At 42.2% G+C, this 13,281-nt stretch overlaps 1 protein-coding gene across 6 annotated transcripts in view; it reads right to left on the bottom strand.

Annotated features, from left to right (window-relative positions):
• LOC100217093 (uncharacterized) overlaps window positions 1-7,872 on the bottom strand; it is a 36,995-nt gene extending 29,123 nt beyond the window's left edge. For 2 of the 6 annotated variants that reach the window (XM_035961326.1, XM_035961327.1), the window contains exon 1: window positions 5,024-7,499. Coding sequence is in view for 3 of the 6 variants with exons in the window: in XM_035961328.1 (XP_035817221.1) it covers window positions 5,024-5,062 (39 nt within the window). In the remaining 3 variants the exon portion in view is untranslated. Of the gene's footprint in view, window positions 1-323; window positions 554-5,023; window positions 7,500-7,799 lie in introns of those variants that run through there. The other 4 variants (XM_035961328.1, XM_035961323.1, XM_035961325.1 and 1 more) reach the window with 4 other exon arrangements.
• Between the last annotated feature and the right edge of the window lie 5,409 nt (window positions 7,873-13,281).

The following is a 13,281-nucleotide window of genomic DNA, read 5'->3' as shown; positions in this document are numbered from 1 at the left end:
TGGCTACCGACGTTTTGGTGAATGGGACGTTGGGCCTGGGTAGGCTTTCTTCACCCCAGCAGGATATGCCTAATGGGTTGCTGGAGAGGCCTGGACCTGGCTCGCCCCTGCCTGGTGCAATGGTTCTGTCGGCTGCAATTCCTTCTCTCCCCCCAGCTCCGAGGAGCCCCCCCACCCCCCGTCTTCTATCATGGCTCAGGTATCTGCTCCTTTGAAAGTCTACTTCAGGAAGAGTTCGAAGCATCAACAGCAGCACGATCAGGAAGCGGATCAGTTTTTTGAAGAAGAAAATTGTGAGGAAGACGGTGATGTAACTGGGGTACCTGCTCTGTTGGCGCCCTCTAGATTGGCTCAGAATGTTGAAGATGAAGGGCTCGCGGGGAGATCACGTAGGGAGGATTTTGTCAACAACATTTGCAGAAGGCCTTTAGGTATCTTGCCGGTTCCAGACAACATCACACAACGACATCAGCCACCTCCCTCCCCATTTGTTTCTGCTCCGAGAAGAAGTCGTCGGGTGGCTGGTATTGGGGTGGAATTTCAGATGCAGGACCTGGGGGGCAGATCAACAAAGAGAGCTATGAGGACTTTACAAATCATCACAGAATCTAAAGGAATTAGCCAAGAAGCAATCGAAGGGTATAAAAAACTCTTCACTCATCCTCTGTCTCAATGTCATATTGAAGCCCTTTCAGCCTTGTTTGGCTGGAGCACTCCACCTGATCTGGTGTTCTGTTAAGGTCTGATATTTTGGTGGCTTGTTGTTTTTTTAATGTATTTAATGGATCCTTCAAAAAAAATTGTATGGAATGTTAGAGGTCTAAATTATTATGTGCGCCAAGACTCCGTGAGAGAACTTGTTGATTCCTCAAGGGTAGAGGTGGTCTATTTGCAGGAAACCAAAATGCAAGTTATTTCAAGTCGATTGATTCTTTCCATGCTTGGGACGAACTTTAGTGACTTCATTTACCTTCCTTCTGTTGGGGCACCTGGGGGCATTCTAGTGGCTTGGAGGCAGCATTTGGGTTTCACTGGTCAAAAAAGACTAGATAATCATAGTATATCAGTTCAGTTCTGTAATGAAAGGGGGAATGAATGGTGGCTGACCTGTGTTTATGGTCCTCAAGGAGACAATGAGAAGATTATGTTCCTACAAGAAATCAGGGATATTAGGGTTGAATGTCTTGGACCGTGGATGTTGGCTGGCGACTTCAACCTCATTTATAAAGACTCAGATAAGAACAATAATAATTTCAACAGAGCAATGACGGGTAGATTTCGAAGATTAATTGAGGATATGGCCCTGAAAGAAATTCCCTTGCATGGCAGACAGTACCAACAGAATGTGTCGGTTCTGGTCAAGCTAGATAGAGTGTTTTGCTCAGTGGATTAGGAGTTGCTCTTCCCCAATGTTCTTCAGAGTACTGCCTCATAGGATTCGGATCATTGTCCTCTAATTCTGGGGCTTAGGGATAATAATTCTGGAAGAAGGCGTTTCCACTTTGAATCCTTCTGGACCAAGCTCGAGGGGTTCCAGGATATTGTTCTTGCCGCATGGAATTCTTTTGAGTCGGCTACATGTCCTTTTAAAACCCTGGAAATGAAGTTACAAGGAACAGCAAAAAGTTTGCAGGCCTGGAGCGAAAAGCAGGTTGGGCATGTGAGATCCCAACTTGCTCTTGCCAAAGAAATCTTACATATGCTGGAAATAGCCCAGGATGGTAGAGTGCTCAGCCCTGCTGAACTCTGGCTCAAATTCAGACTCAAGAAACAGGCATTATTATTATCCTCTTTCAAGCGAACTATAGCAAGGCTGAGAGCAAGAATTTCATGGCTCAAAGATGGGGATGCTAATACAAAGCTATTCCACCTTCATGCCCGTCACCATAATAGAAAAAAATGTGGCAAGGCTGGTTGATGAGGAACAAGTCCTAACCAGTCATGAGGAGAAAGCTGCCTGTGTGGACCAATTCTACATCGATCTGTTGGGGAACAGTATGGATAGGGAACGGGCGATTGAGTTGGAGGCTCTTGGAATGCCTAGTTATGATCTAGCCGATCTGGAAGCCCCCTTTTCAAAACAAGAAGTCTGGGATGCCATCAAATGCCTTCCTTCAGATAAGGCTCCAGGCCCTGATGGTAACACCCTGATGGTAACACAGGAAGGTTCTACAAGGTTTGCTGGACAATTATTAAGCCTGATATTATGGCTGCCATCTCTGCTGTTTGGGGCAAGAAATTTGCCAATTTTGGGCTCCTTAATACAGCCTATATCACCTTGATCCCCAAAAAAATGGAGATGATAGTATTAAAGATTTCAGGCCTGTCAGTTTGGTGCATAGTTTTGCCAAGTTGGTCACCGGAATGCTTGCTAATAGATTGGCCAGCAAGCTCAATGTGATGGTGTCACCTAATCAGAGTGCATTAATAAAAGGGAGATTCATTCAAGACAATTTCATGCTGGTCCAACAAACCTCCAGGCTGCTTCATCAACAAAACAAGGCCAGCTTGCTGCTGAAATTAGATATTACAAAAGCTTTTGATTCTGTTTCTTGGCCTTTTCTGATTGAGGTTATAAAGAAGCTAGGTTTTGGGCAGATTTGGAGGGATTTGATATGTGGCCTACTGGCTACCTCCTCTACTTAGATTCTATTGAATGGATTTCCATGTTGCCATATTAAGCATTGAAGGGGACTCCGTCAGGGAGACCCCCTCTCACCCATGCTATTCATTGTAGTTATGGATGTTCTTGTCTACATGTTTTCAAAGGCAGAAAATGATGGTTTGCTTGAGCAGCTTTCTAGTAGAAAAAAGCTCCATCGAGTCTCCATGTATGCTGATGATGTGGTCCTTTTCTTATGCCCAACACATGCAGATATAGACCTTACTCTTAACATTCTTCAATTGTTTGGAGATGCCTCTAGGCTACATAATAATGTGCAAAAGTCAAATGTGTATCTGTTATGACTGGAAAAGTATATTGGCGCCGGCCTAAGCAGCCAGGGGAAGATAAGCTAGACTGAGCAGATAAGTACTCAAATAAGATAGCTAGAGTTGTTTAGATTTTCCTTAAATAAAGGTAGTTTGTTTAGATCCCCTTAAAAGGAGGAAGTCTTGTTAGGCCAGGGCAATATATAAGCCCTCTATGCCTTTAGTCTGTAATCAGGAAAGACCAATCAAAGAAAGAGATTGAGTCTTGCCTCCCTGCTGTTCTCAACTCCATTGTTGCGCTTGAACCCTAGGTCAGGCGTCACCACGGCAATCTCTCACACTTCTTCCTCCAACCCTCCAACCATTAGCCACTCATACAACCTCCGTAGCCAGGGTAACTATATCAGTATCCTATCAGATGCTCTGATGAGGTGCTCGAAGTTCAAACCTTGATGCCATGTGGAATTTCAACCTTTCCTTGTCGTTATTTGGGGCTCCCTTTATCCTTACACAAGTTGACTAGGCAACAGTTCCAACCATTTGTTGATAAGATAGATGATCAGCTCCCTAATTGAAAGGCTGACCTAATGACAAGGGCCGGAAGAAGAGTGCAAGTTCAACATGTTCTTACAATACAAGAATGACTGTTTATTTAGCGATGGCAGTGGATATCCCATAGTGGGGTTTGGATGCTATTGATAAAATTAGAAGAGGTTTTCTGTGGAGAGGCCGCAAAGAAGCTAGAGGTGGCCATTGTCTTGTTGCCTGGGGAAAAGTCTGCCGCCCCCTAGACCTTGGAGGGCTTGGTATTTCTAGTTTCCAGAATTATGTTGGGCACTTCGACTTAGATGGCTTTGGCTAGAAAAGACTGATCACTCCCGCCCCTGGTCTGGTCTTCAAATACAAGTTCCTAAAAAGGCTAGAGCTTTCTTTTCTAAAGTAGTGACCACTGAAGTAGGGGATGGAACCAATACCAAATTTTGGAAGGATAAATGGCTGAATGGAAAAAGAATTGCAGATCTATTCCCAAGGCTGTACAGCACAATTCCGAAGCGGGTAATCAATTGTAGGACAGTTCAGGAAGCAATTGTTAGCGCCAAATGGATTTCTGGTATCAGAGGAGTTTTGTCAGTGGGGGTTTTGACAGATTACCTTCAGCTTTGGGATTTGATTTCTGGCATCGAGCAGCAGACCAAGGTTGAGGATAAGCATATCTTCAGTATTGCCCCGAATAGTGTCTACTCAGCCAAATCAGCATATGAAGGTCTGTTCCTGGGATCTGTGACATTCGAACCCTATAAAAGAACTTGGATGTCTTGGGCCTTGCCAAAATGTCGTTTTTTTCATATGGTTGGTTGCCCATAAGAGGTGTTGGACAGCTGATAGGTTGGCAAAGCGAGGCCTAAATCAACCGGAGAAGTGCCTTTTATGTGATCAAGAGGAAGAAACTTTGGACCACCTCCTTGTGCAATGTTCCTTCTCAAGAGAATTCTGGTACCTTTTACTCAGGAAATTTGGTCTTCATTCACTTGCACCACAGCCGGCTGCAAACTCCTTCCTGGGATGGTGGGAAGTGGCGGGGGGAGCAGTACATGGTCTTACAAAAAAAGGACTTGACTCTCTCATCATTTTGCGAGCTTGGACTTTATGGAATCATCGGAATAAATGCATTTTTGATGGCTGTAATCCAAGTATATCTTTAAGTCTCAGAGCTGCTGGTGAGGAAAGAAGATGGGAAATAGCCGGTGCAAAAGGCCTCGCTCATTTGGTTGCACCCTTGGCAGAGCCTTAGGAAGAATTGAGTAGTATGTTTTTTATCCCCTATTGGATCTATATTTGTATGCCTGTTTCTGGCCTCCGTAAGGAGGGTCTTCTGTAGACCTTTTTTTCCTTTTTTCTGCTTAATATATAATGGGGCGCAGTTCTCCTGCGCGTTCGGAAAAAAATTGGTTCAACGATATGTTTTTTATCTTAGAGATGCAATGAACAGGTACTTCCAATAAAATTAATATTTCTGAAGAAAACTCAGGAGACGAATTGAAACATGTAGGTAGCAATTAGTTTGGCAATATTCTCATTCAAGATCACTTACAAAGCATATCCTTTCTTTTGCACTTAGTCCATCATCCATAGCTGCAACTTTCAAGTAGATCAATCTGCAGTTTAGATATGCATACAGAGTACTACATCATCAAGTTATCAGCTTAAATATGTCATTGAGAGATATAGCAAAAATACTATGAGGCTTGGTCGTTACTAATTATGGTGAACTTTACAAGAAATTGTGCTTGTTATTTTGTTTCTTCACTTACAAGTTCCCAGAATAGAGATATACACAAAGAGAAAATTGATAGTCATAGCATAGGTCATCACATAGCTTCTTGTCCCTTTTTTCCAAATGGGCCAGACTAAGCATGTTTGGTTGTAGATGTTCAGCTAATGGAGTGTTCTGAATTCTGATTACAACAACAACAAAGCCTTTTTGTCCCAAGCACGTTGGGGTAGGCTAGAGATGAAACCCCATATGAAAACCTCAGAGCTCAACCCCCAAAGAAAAGAAAAGGGAGACAAAGGCAAAGGAGAACCGAAAAACGACGAAACGGGGAAACACATAAAAAGAGATAAAACCCACAAGAACCAGCAAGATCTAAAGGGGCACAAGAAAAGGTCAAACGATTGAGGAAAAGCGAAACTACAAATCAGGGTTCTGGCACGTGAATTGCACACTTCCACCCCTTCCTATCCACGGCGAGCTCTTTATCAATATTCCACTCCTTCAGGTCCCTCTTCACAGCCTCTGTCCACGTCAAGGTTGGTCGACCTCTACCTCTCTTCACATTCTCGGGATGCCTAATTATTCCGATATGCACTGGTGCCTCTTCAGGTCTTCGTTGGATATATCCAAACCATCTCAAACGATGTTGCATAAGCTTCTCCTCAATTGGCGTCACTCCTACTCTCTCTCGTATATCATCATTCCGGACTCGATCTCTCCTTGTGTGGCCACATATCCAGCGCAACATACGCATCTCTGCCACACTTAGTTGTTGGACATGTCGTCTTTTAGTGGGCCAACATTCTGCTCCATACAACATAGCCGGCCGGATTGCTGTCCTGTAGAATTTGCCTTTTAGTTTGTGTGGCACCCGGGGGTCACATAAGACACATGCAGCTTCCCGCTTCTTCAACCATCCAGCTTTAATTCTATGACTGACATCATCATCGATGTCTCCCTCCTTCTGAAGCATTGATCCTAAGTAACGAAAAGTGTCTTTCTTGGGTACCACTTGCCCATCAAGACTAACATCGCCATCCTCATACCCCATGGCACTGAAATCACACTTCATATACTCTGTTTTAGACCTACTAAGCCTAAAACCTTTTGCTTCCAGCGTCTGCCTCCACAATTCCAACTTTTGCGAAACACCACTCCTAATCTCCTCAATAAGTACCACATCATCGGCAAAAAGCATACACCACGGTATATCTCCTTGTATGTCCCTTGTGACCTCATCTATCACCAAAGCGAAAAGATAAGGGCTCAAAGCCGACCCTTGATGTAGTCCTATGTTAATTGGAAAGTCATCGGTGTCTCCATCACTTGTTCGGACACTTGTCACAACATTAGTGTACATATCTTTAATAAGATTAATGTACTTTGTTGATGCTTTGTGTTTTTCCAAGGCCCACCACATTACACTAATTAATAAGATTAATTAGTACAACTTTGAACATCTCCTTTGTTCTTGAAGATTGGTACTAACGTACTCCACCACCACTCGTCGGGCATTCTGTTTGTCCGAAAGATGGTGTTGAAAAGCTTAGTCACCCATACTATCGCTATGTCTCCAAGGCATCTCCATACCTCGATAGGGATACCATCAGGGCCCATCGCCTTTCCTACCTTCATCCTTTTTAGCGCCTCCTTAACTTCATATTCTTGTATCCTTCGTACAAAACCCCTGTTGTTGTCATCGAATGGTTCGTCCAATTCTATTGTGGAACTCTCATTCCCTCCATTGAACAATTTGTTGAAGTACTCCTTCCATCTGTTCTTCATCTCCTCATTCTTCACTAATAGTTGGTTTGCTTCATCCTTGATGCATTTGACTTGGTTGACATCCCTTGTCTTCCTTTCACGTATCTTGGCCATCCTATAGATATCCTTTTCTCCCTGCTTTGTGTTCAACCGTTGATAAAGGTCGTCATAGGCTTGACCCCGAGCTCTACTAACCGCTCGCTTTGCAGACTTCTTCGCTATCCTGTACTTCTCTATTTTGTCTGCACACTTGTCATGATGTAAGCGTTTGTAGCAATCTATCTTCTCCTTGATAGCCTTTTGGACATCTTCGTTCCACCACCAAGTGTCTTTAACTTTCCTTCTGTTTCCTTGACTCAACCCAAACTCTTCTGAAGCTATCTTTTGGATGCATGTCGCCATCTTCCTCCACATGATGTTTGTGTCTCCCTCTTCTGCCCAAGGGCCCTCCTCGATATCTCTCTCCTTGAAAGTTTGAGCCACATCCCCTTTAAGCTTCCACCACTTTGTTCTAGTGACCTTGTTATGCTTATTCCGTTGCAAATTAATAATGTCAAAACCTCATCATCGTATACATACTACTAAAGTGAAGCAATTTTGCACCAAAGCATAACGGATTTGGTCGCTACATGTTCAAGAAGGAATACAAGAGCAATCCAAAAGCATGTCGAACAATTTAGTGTATTTGTAAATTTTGCACTATGCAGATCAAGACAATATTTGACGATCTTATATACTGATGTAAGGAATATTGTAAGCTACAGAAATAACACTTCTTACTATATTTAAGAAGTGCCAGGTTTTGTGAACAGTATATAAAGCAGCTAACCTGTGCCAGGCTTGCTCATAGCTGAATGTTGAGCTTTTCGTGAGCTTCACAACAGGAGCCTCATCGTTACCATTTGCATGATTTCATGCAAAACCATCAAAACAGAGCGATATCAGTTTGAAGAAGTGGTTGTGGCCATACCATTCCTTTGTAAAGCCGACAAAAGTGCTTCTTCTGTTTTTGTGCTTGTGTATATTGTGCTCGCTTTTGACTGAAATTTCACTGATGTAAAACCAGGATCACAAAGTGTCAGCTATATGGTTTCATTTTCCACGAATCCCAAAGGTTCATTTTCTGAATATATTGGAAAACATACATAAGTGTCTTGTTTACCATAGCAACCCCTCCGTCTATATTCCAAACAAATAGAAAGGAAACCTGATTTCTGTTTATGTGAGGAACATACCAAGATCAATCAGAGGAAATTCCCCAACGCTGTCTTCCCAGATTTCTAACACAAAAAGTTGGCGTGTATCTGAATCATAGTATGCCACTCCAACTCTGAATCGCAATAAGTAAAAAAAACAATAATTTAACTAAGCGATTCACAAAACAAACTTTAGCACTGAATATTGTGGTGCAATATAAATGATGGTGTTTGTTTAACAATATTCACAGGACTATTTAGATTGATGTCTAGTATTCACGTTCTTGAGGAAGTCTATGAAGCAGGATCTTGTAACGAAATTAAAATAGAATAGCAAGAAAACATTCAACTGAGATGGTGTACATTAAGTAAAGAAACATGTCTTATAAAAATAGTGAAAAGAACGATAGCTGATGGAAAATGAAATTAAAGCATGCATCTAGATTTACCTACGCCCTTGCATTACACAGGCCATATGAACCTGAAATGTAATCAGAAAGCCATTCAGTGAGTACAGAATAAAAAAAAAGTCAGCTAGAACATAAATTGACAGCCCCACAGAAAACAAATTTCGGGTTACAGTCTGACATATGAAACAACTAGCATTTACATATAAAAAAAGAGTCAGCTACAACAACAAAAATTGACCCAAAATGTATGGGTGTTACTAAGGAGTGCGTTGTTTCTGGGTCTTTTTAGACACTTGTTTCTCTCTTATTAATATATATCTGAAACGCAGTTCTGCGTTTTTCGAGAAAAAAACAAAGAAAAATGACATTGCGAATGTTGTTGGTATGCAAAATATCACTTATACTATAAAGTCATAATGTAGTTATGTTCTTGAAAGTGCAGGTTTAAGCTGAAACTGAAAGACAGGGGCGGGCCCAGTAAAGGACATGGGTGTACATATGTACACCCGAATTTTATTTTATTTTATTTTATTGCAAAATAAATCGAAGTTAGTAGGCATAATTCATGTATACACTTGCAATTAGATCACATCCGTTGTCCGATTACAAATAGCCAGGTAGCTTAGGTCAGGCTTCGAGTGCTGCTCGGTTTCGCACAACAGGAAGGGAAGAGAAGGTAGGTTAGACTTCGAGTGATGTTCGGTTTCGCACAGAAGGGCAGGCATACCTGTTGGGTGCTCATTTCCGGGGAAAGGTCCGGCGAAGACATGGGCATCTGGCGACTGGCGTAGAGCGGCGACCGGCGGTGGTAGCCTACTCCTCGCCCTGATACGGAGAAAGAGAGGTGTTGTGTGGTGTTAAAAGAGAAGGGTTTTTTTTTCTTTCCTAGTCCCTCTGCATTACTACTCGCTAAAATACGTCACAATAGCGTGTTTAGTTGGAGGAAGCTTATCTTTCCGCTCCTTAATTTTTTGTTTGGTTTATAGAATAGAATAAATTAATTCATTATTATTTTATTTCTTATAAACTAATACTAATCGGTTGCTCATGTGTTACGACGGCTTACAACAATATTCACGTAAACTATTCAAAAAAAATCAAGATTTTTTATTGATTGTCTCCACTCTCCGTATAATATTTTTTTATTTGGTTAATTGATGTTATTGTTTACTTCATCCAATATGTCTTGGTACAACACGACCAATGAAGTGAGCGATTAAAAGAGAGTTCACAACGACTGACTGAACAAACAAAGATTATAGAATAACATAATTCTACCATAAAAAGACCAAATAAGAGAAGTTTGTGAGCTTAAGTTTTTAAAATAAGCCATATGAACTCAAACTTATAAAAAGATAGATCAAAATATAGAGTGATTGCTAAAGTCAGGCATCAATAAAAACTGGATGTGCTCCATATAAATTATGCTACTTCGTAGTAATTACTAACGTTTAAAACCAACAAATAACATTTCATTTTACTGTTAGTGTGACAAATCATTGTTGCTCCATCCAATTCAGCAACCTCAAACACCATGAAGTCCATTGCGCAAATGTGATATCAGAAATGACCTAATGCTTGCAAGAACCAAGAACGTCGTGTCGTGCTTGGGCTATATCCTCGGCCCGTAGTGCTGGTCCGGCCCGACACAATTAGATTTTTTATTTTACAAAAAACATATATATATATATATACAATTTATATTCAATATTAAAAACATCTGAGCATGATGTTATACTGGTTAGATAGCTTTTTTAACATTTTACGCTGATTTAATCAAAAAGGCCGACGGGCTAACGGGCCAGGTTGGCACAGCCAGCAGTCCGGCATGACGTGCCTAGGCCAGAGCTGTGGCCCGCGGACGTCTGACCCGTGCCGGACCGCCGTTTGGCATCTATAGGCGTGCACCATGTTAATTTGAAATAGTTGTGAGGAGTCTATGGATACTAAGCTAAATTTCAGCTCAGCTTGTCATCCACAAACAGATGGACAAATGGAAAGAACAAATCAAGTGTTAGAAGATATGTTAAGAGCTTGTGCTTTAGAGCATGGTAGAAGTTGGGATAAGAGTTTGCCTTATGCAGAATTCTTGTATAACAATAGTTAGCAGGCAAGTCTAAAGATGGTACCATTTGAAGCACTCTATGGACGGAAATGTAGAACACCACTATATTGGAATCAAACTGGAGAAAGTCAAGTATTTGGTCCAGAAATTCTCCAAGAAGCACAAAAGCATGTGCGGATTGTTAGAGAGAATTTGAAAACAGCAGAGTCAAGGCAGAAAAGTTGTGCTGACAATATAAGAAGAGAATTGACCTTTGAAGTTGGAGACTTTGTATATCTTAAAGTTTCTCCAATGAGAGGAATGAAAAGATTTAAGGCTAAAGGTAAATTATCTCCCCGTTATATTGGTCCGTTCAAAATTTTGTAAAGAAAAGGAGAAGTAGCATATCATTTGGAGCTACCCGACAGTTTATCGAACGTGCATGATGTATTTTATGTTTCACAACTTAAGAAATGTTTAAGAGTACCGGAGGAACAGTTACCCATGGAAGAACTCAACGTTAATGAGGATTTGACTTATTCGGAGTATCTTATTAGAATTTTGGAAACATCTCGCATAATTACTCGGTGTATAGTTATCAACATGTGCAAAATTCAGTGTAGTCATCATTCGGAAGATGAGGCCACTTGGGAAAGAGAAGATGAACTTAGAGTAGAATTCCCTTAGCTATTTTCAGAAGTTCCTTAATCTTCAGGACGAGATTCTTTTTAGGGGGTTGGTTTGTAACACCTTAAAACCATCAACTAAAAATAATGTATTTAAATTATAGTAGTGAGTATAATAAGGATTTTTTAAAAATCAAGTGTTTGGTCTTATTTATCTTTAGAATAATTTTTGTTTGCTCATAATTGATTGATGATTTTTTATAAAATTCCTTATATATGAAAATCCAATTAATTAATATGAGAATTGGTCCAAAAATAAATACTTTAATGGTAATATTTTTGGTATAATTATTATGAATTTTTAGAAATATTTAAAAATATATTTATTTATATTTTGGGAAATAAGGATAAAAGATATATATTATAACGAAACCCTAATCGGTCGGCTGGCCATTTCGGTCCAGTCAGGCCCATCAGGGCGGCCTTCCGCACCCCGCCTCATGCTGCTAGGTGGGCCCCACTTGCGCCTCCTCCCCTTCTAGCCGCCGCTCGGGCGCCGGCATGCACAGGCACGCGCGAGCGCGCTGCTCAACGCTGTCGTTCGTTGTTGTATGTGGACTGTCCGTCGCAGTATGTGGATGGTCCGACTAGGTGGTTTTGGGTTTGCACAGTATGCGGCGGCTCGAGTGCATCTCTCGGTCTTGGTAATTCATTTCGAAAAATAGGACGGGTCATCGCTGGTCCGGATGGTCCGCACTCACGTGCGGACGGTCCGGACATGCGCCGATTGGCGGTTTTACCGCCGATGTGCGTAGGAGGCTGTGGTTGTCGAGGGTACGTGTCTATCGGCATCCCATACAGTGGTTGTGACTGGTCATGACAACTCGTAGCCGATGAATCATGTGTGTTTTCCCCCAATTCAACCTCATGCGAAGAAAAATTTGCGATAGTAGATTTATCAAAAACACGCACTAGCCTTCTATAATCATTTTGTATACCCCTACGATATGTTGCATATGTTCTCGCTGCTCATCTATGTAAGCCTTAAGAGATTGGAGTTCGTTTGCGTCGCTTACCTTCGGGTAGCTGTAATGGCTCGGAGCGAGGCCAGATCGATCGCCCGTTGTCGAACGTCCTTATTAGTCCTGTCCACTTTGCAGTTGGCCAGGAATTTTGCTTTTGCTTTCTGGATCAGCTGCTCCTTGTGCTCCTCGAATTGAAGTTGTTCTTCAGCCGATAAGGTTTCCTAAGTCGGCTCTATGATACTGCTGGTGGAAACGTCATAGCTATCTTTTAAATCGGCCACTGAAGGCCGATTTGATAGGTCTATATGCAAATTGCTCAGAGGAGTCGCCAAAAAAGTGTGTTGGTGCCAATCCGGATGCCAATCACTGCGGTGAGAACCGGCAGCGATGCTCTCTGCGGAGGCACGAACGGTCCACGGCCAAGGGCCGAACGGTCCGCAACGTGACGTAGGGCTCAAGTTCCTGCCTAACGAGCTGGACGGTCCGCACCTGGTGACCGAATGGTCCATGCGTGCACAGGGACGGCAGAGTTCACCGGCAGAGCCTGAATCTCGCTCCCAGGAGGGACCTCGTCAAGGAGAGACCCTAGACTTTGTCCTAGGATCAACGAGCCGCCCAAAACGCCTCTAGTCGACGTAGAACCGAAGAGAGATAAATATTTGAGGTAGAGAAAGGCTAAACTAGAACCACTCCTAATACATAAGGTAAAAATAAAATGTAATGGATTATTGACTCAAATTCTACAAGAAACTCGAAACTCTAACTGATTCTACGCGCGTGGACCGTCTGACCTAACAAATACTACAAGAAACTTGAAACCCTAATTGATTCTACGCGCACGGACCGTGCACGCGGAACGTCTGGCCTCACGCGGACCGTCTGTTTTGGTGCCCAACAGCAAGTTGCGTGCATTGCATTTCTGTGACATCCGCGAGTCATCAAATTAACTGGGATCCACGCATAGTTGAACCTGTAGTCCAAGGCAACCTGTAGTCCTATACTGTACATGG

The sequence above is a fragment of the Zea mays genome, chromosome 8, assembly GCF_902167145.1.
Source record: "Zea mays cultivar B73 chromosome 8, Zm-B73-REFERENCE-NAM-5.0, whole genome shotgun sequence".
Taxonomy (NCBI): Eukaryota; Viridiplantae; Streptophyta; class Magnoliopsida; order Poales; family Poaceae; genus Zea; species Zea mays.
This window is presented reverse-complemented; position numbering and strand designations above follow the sequence as displayed.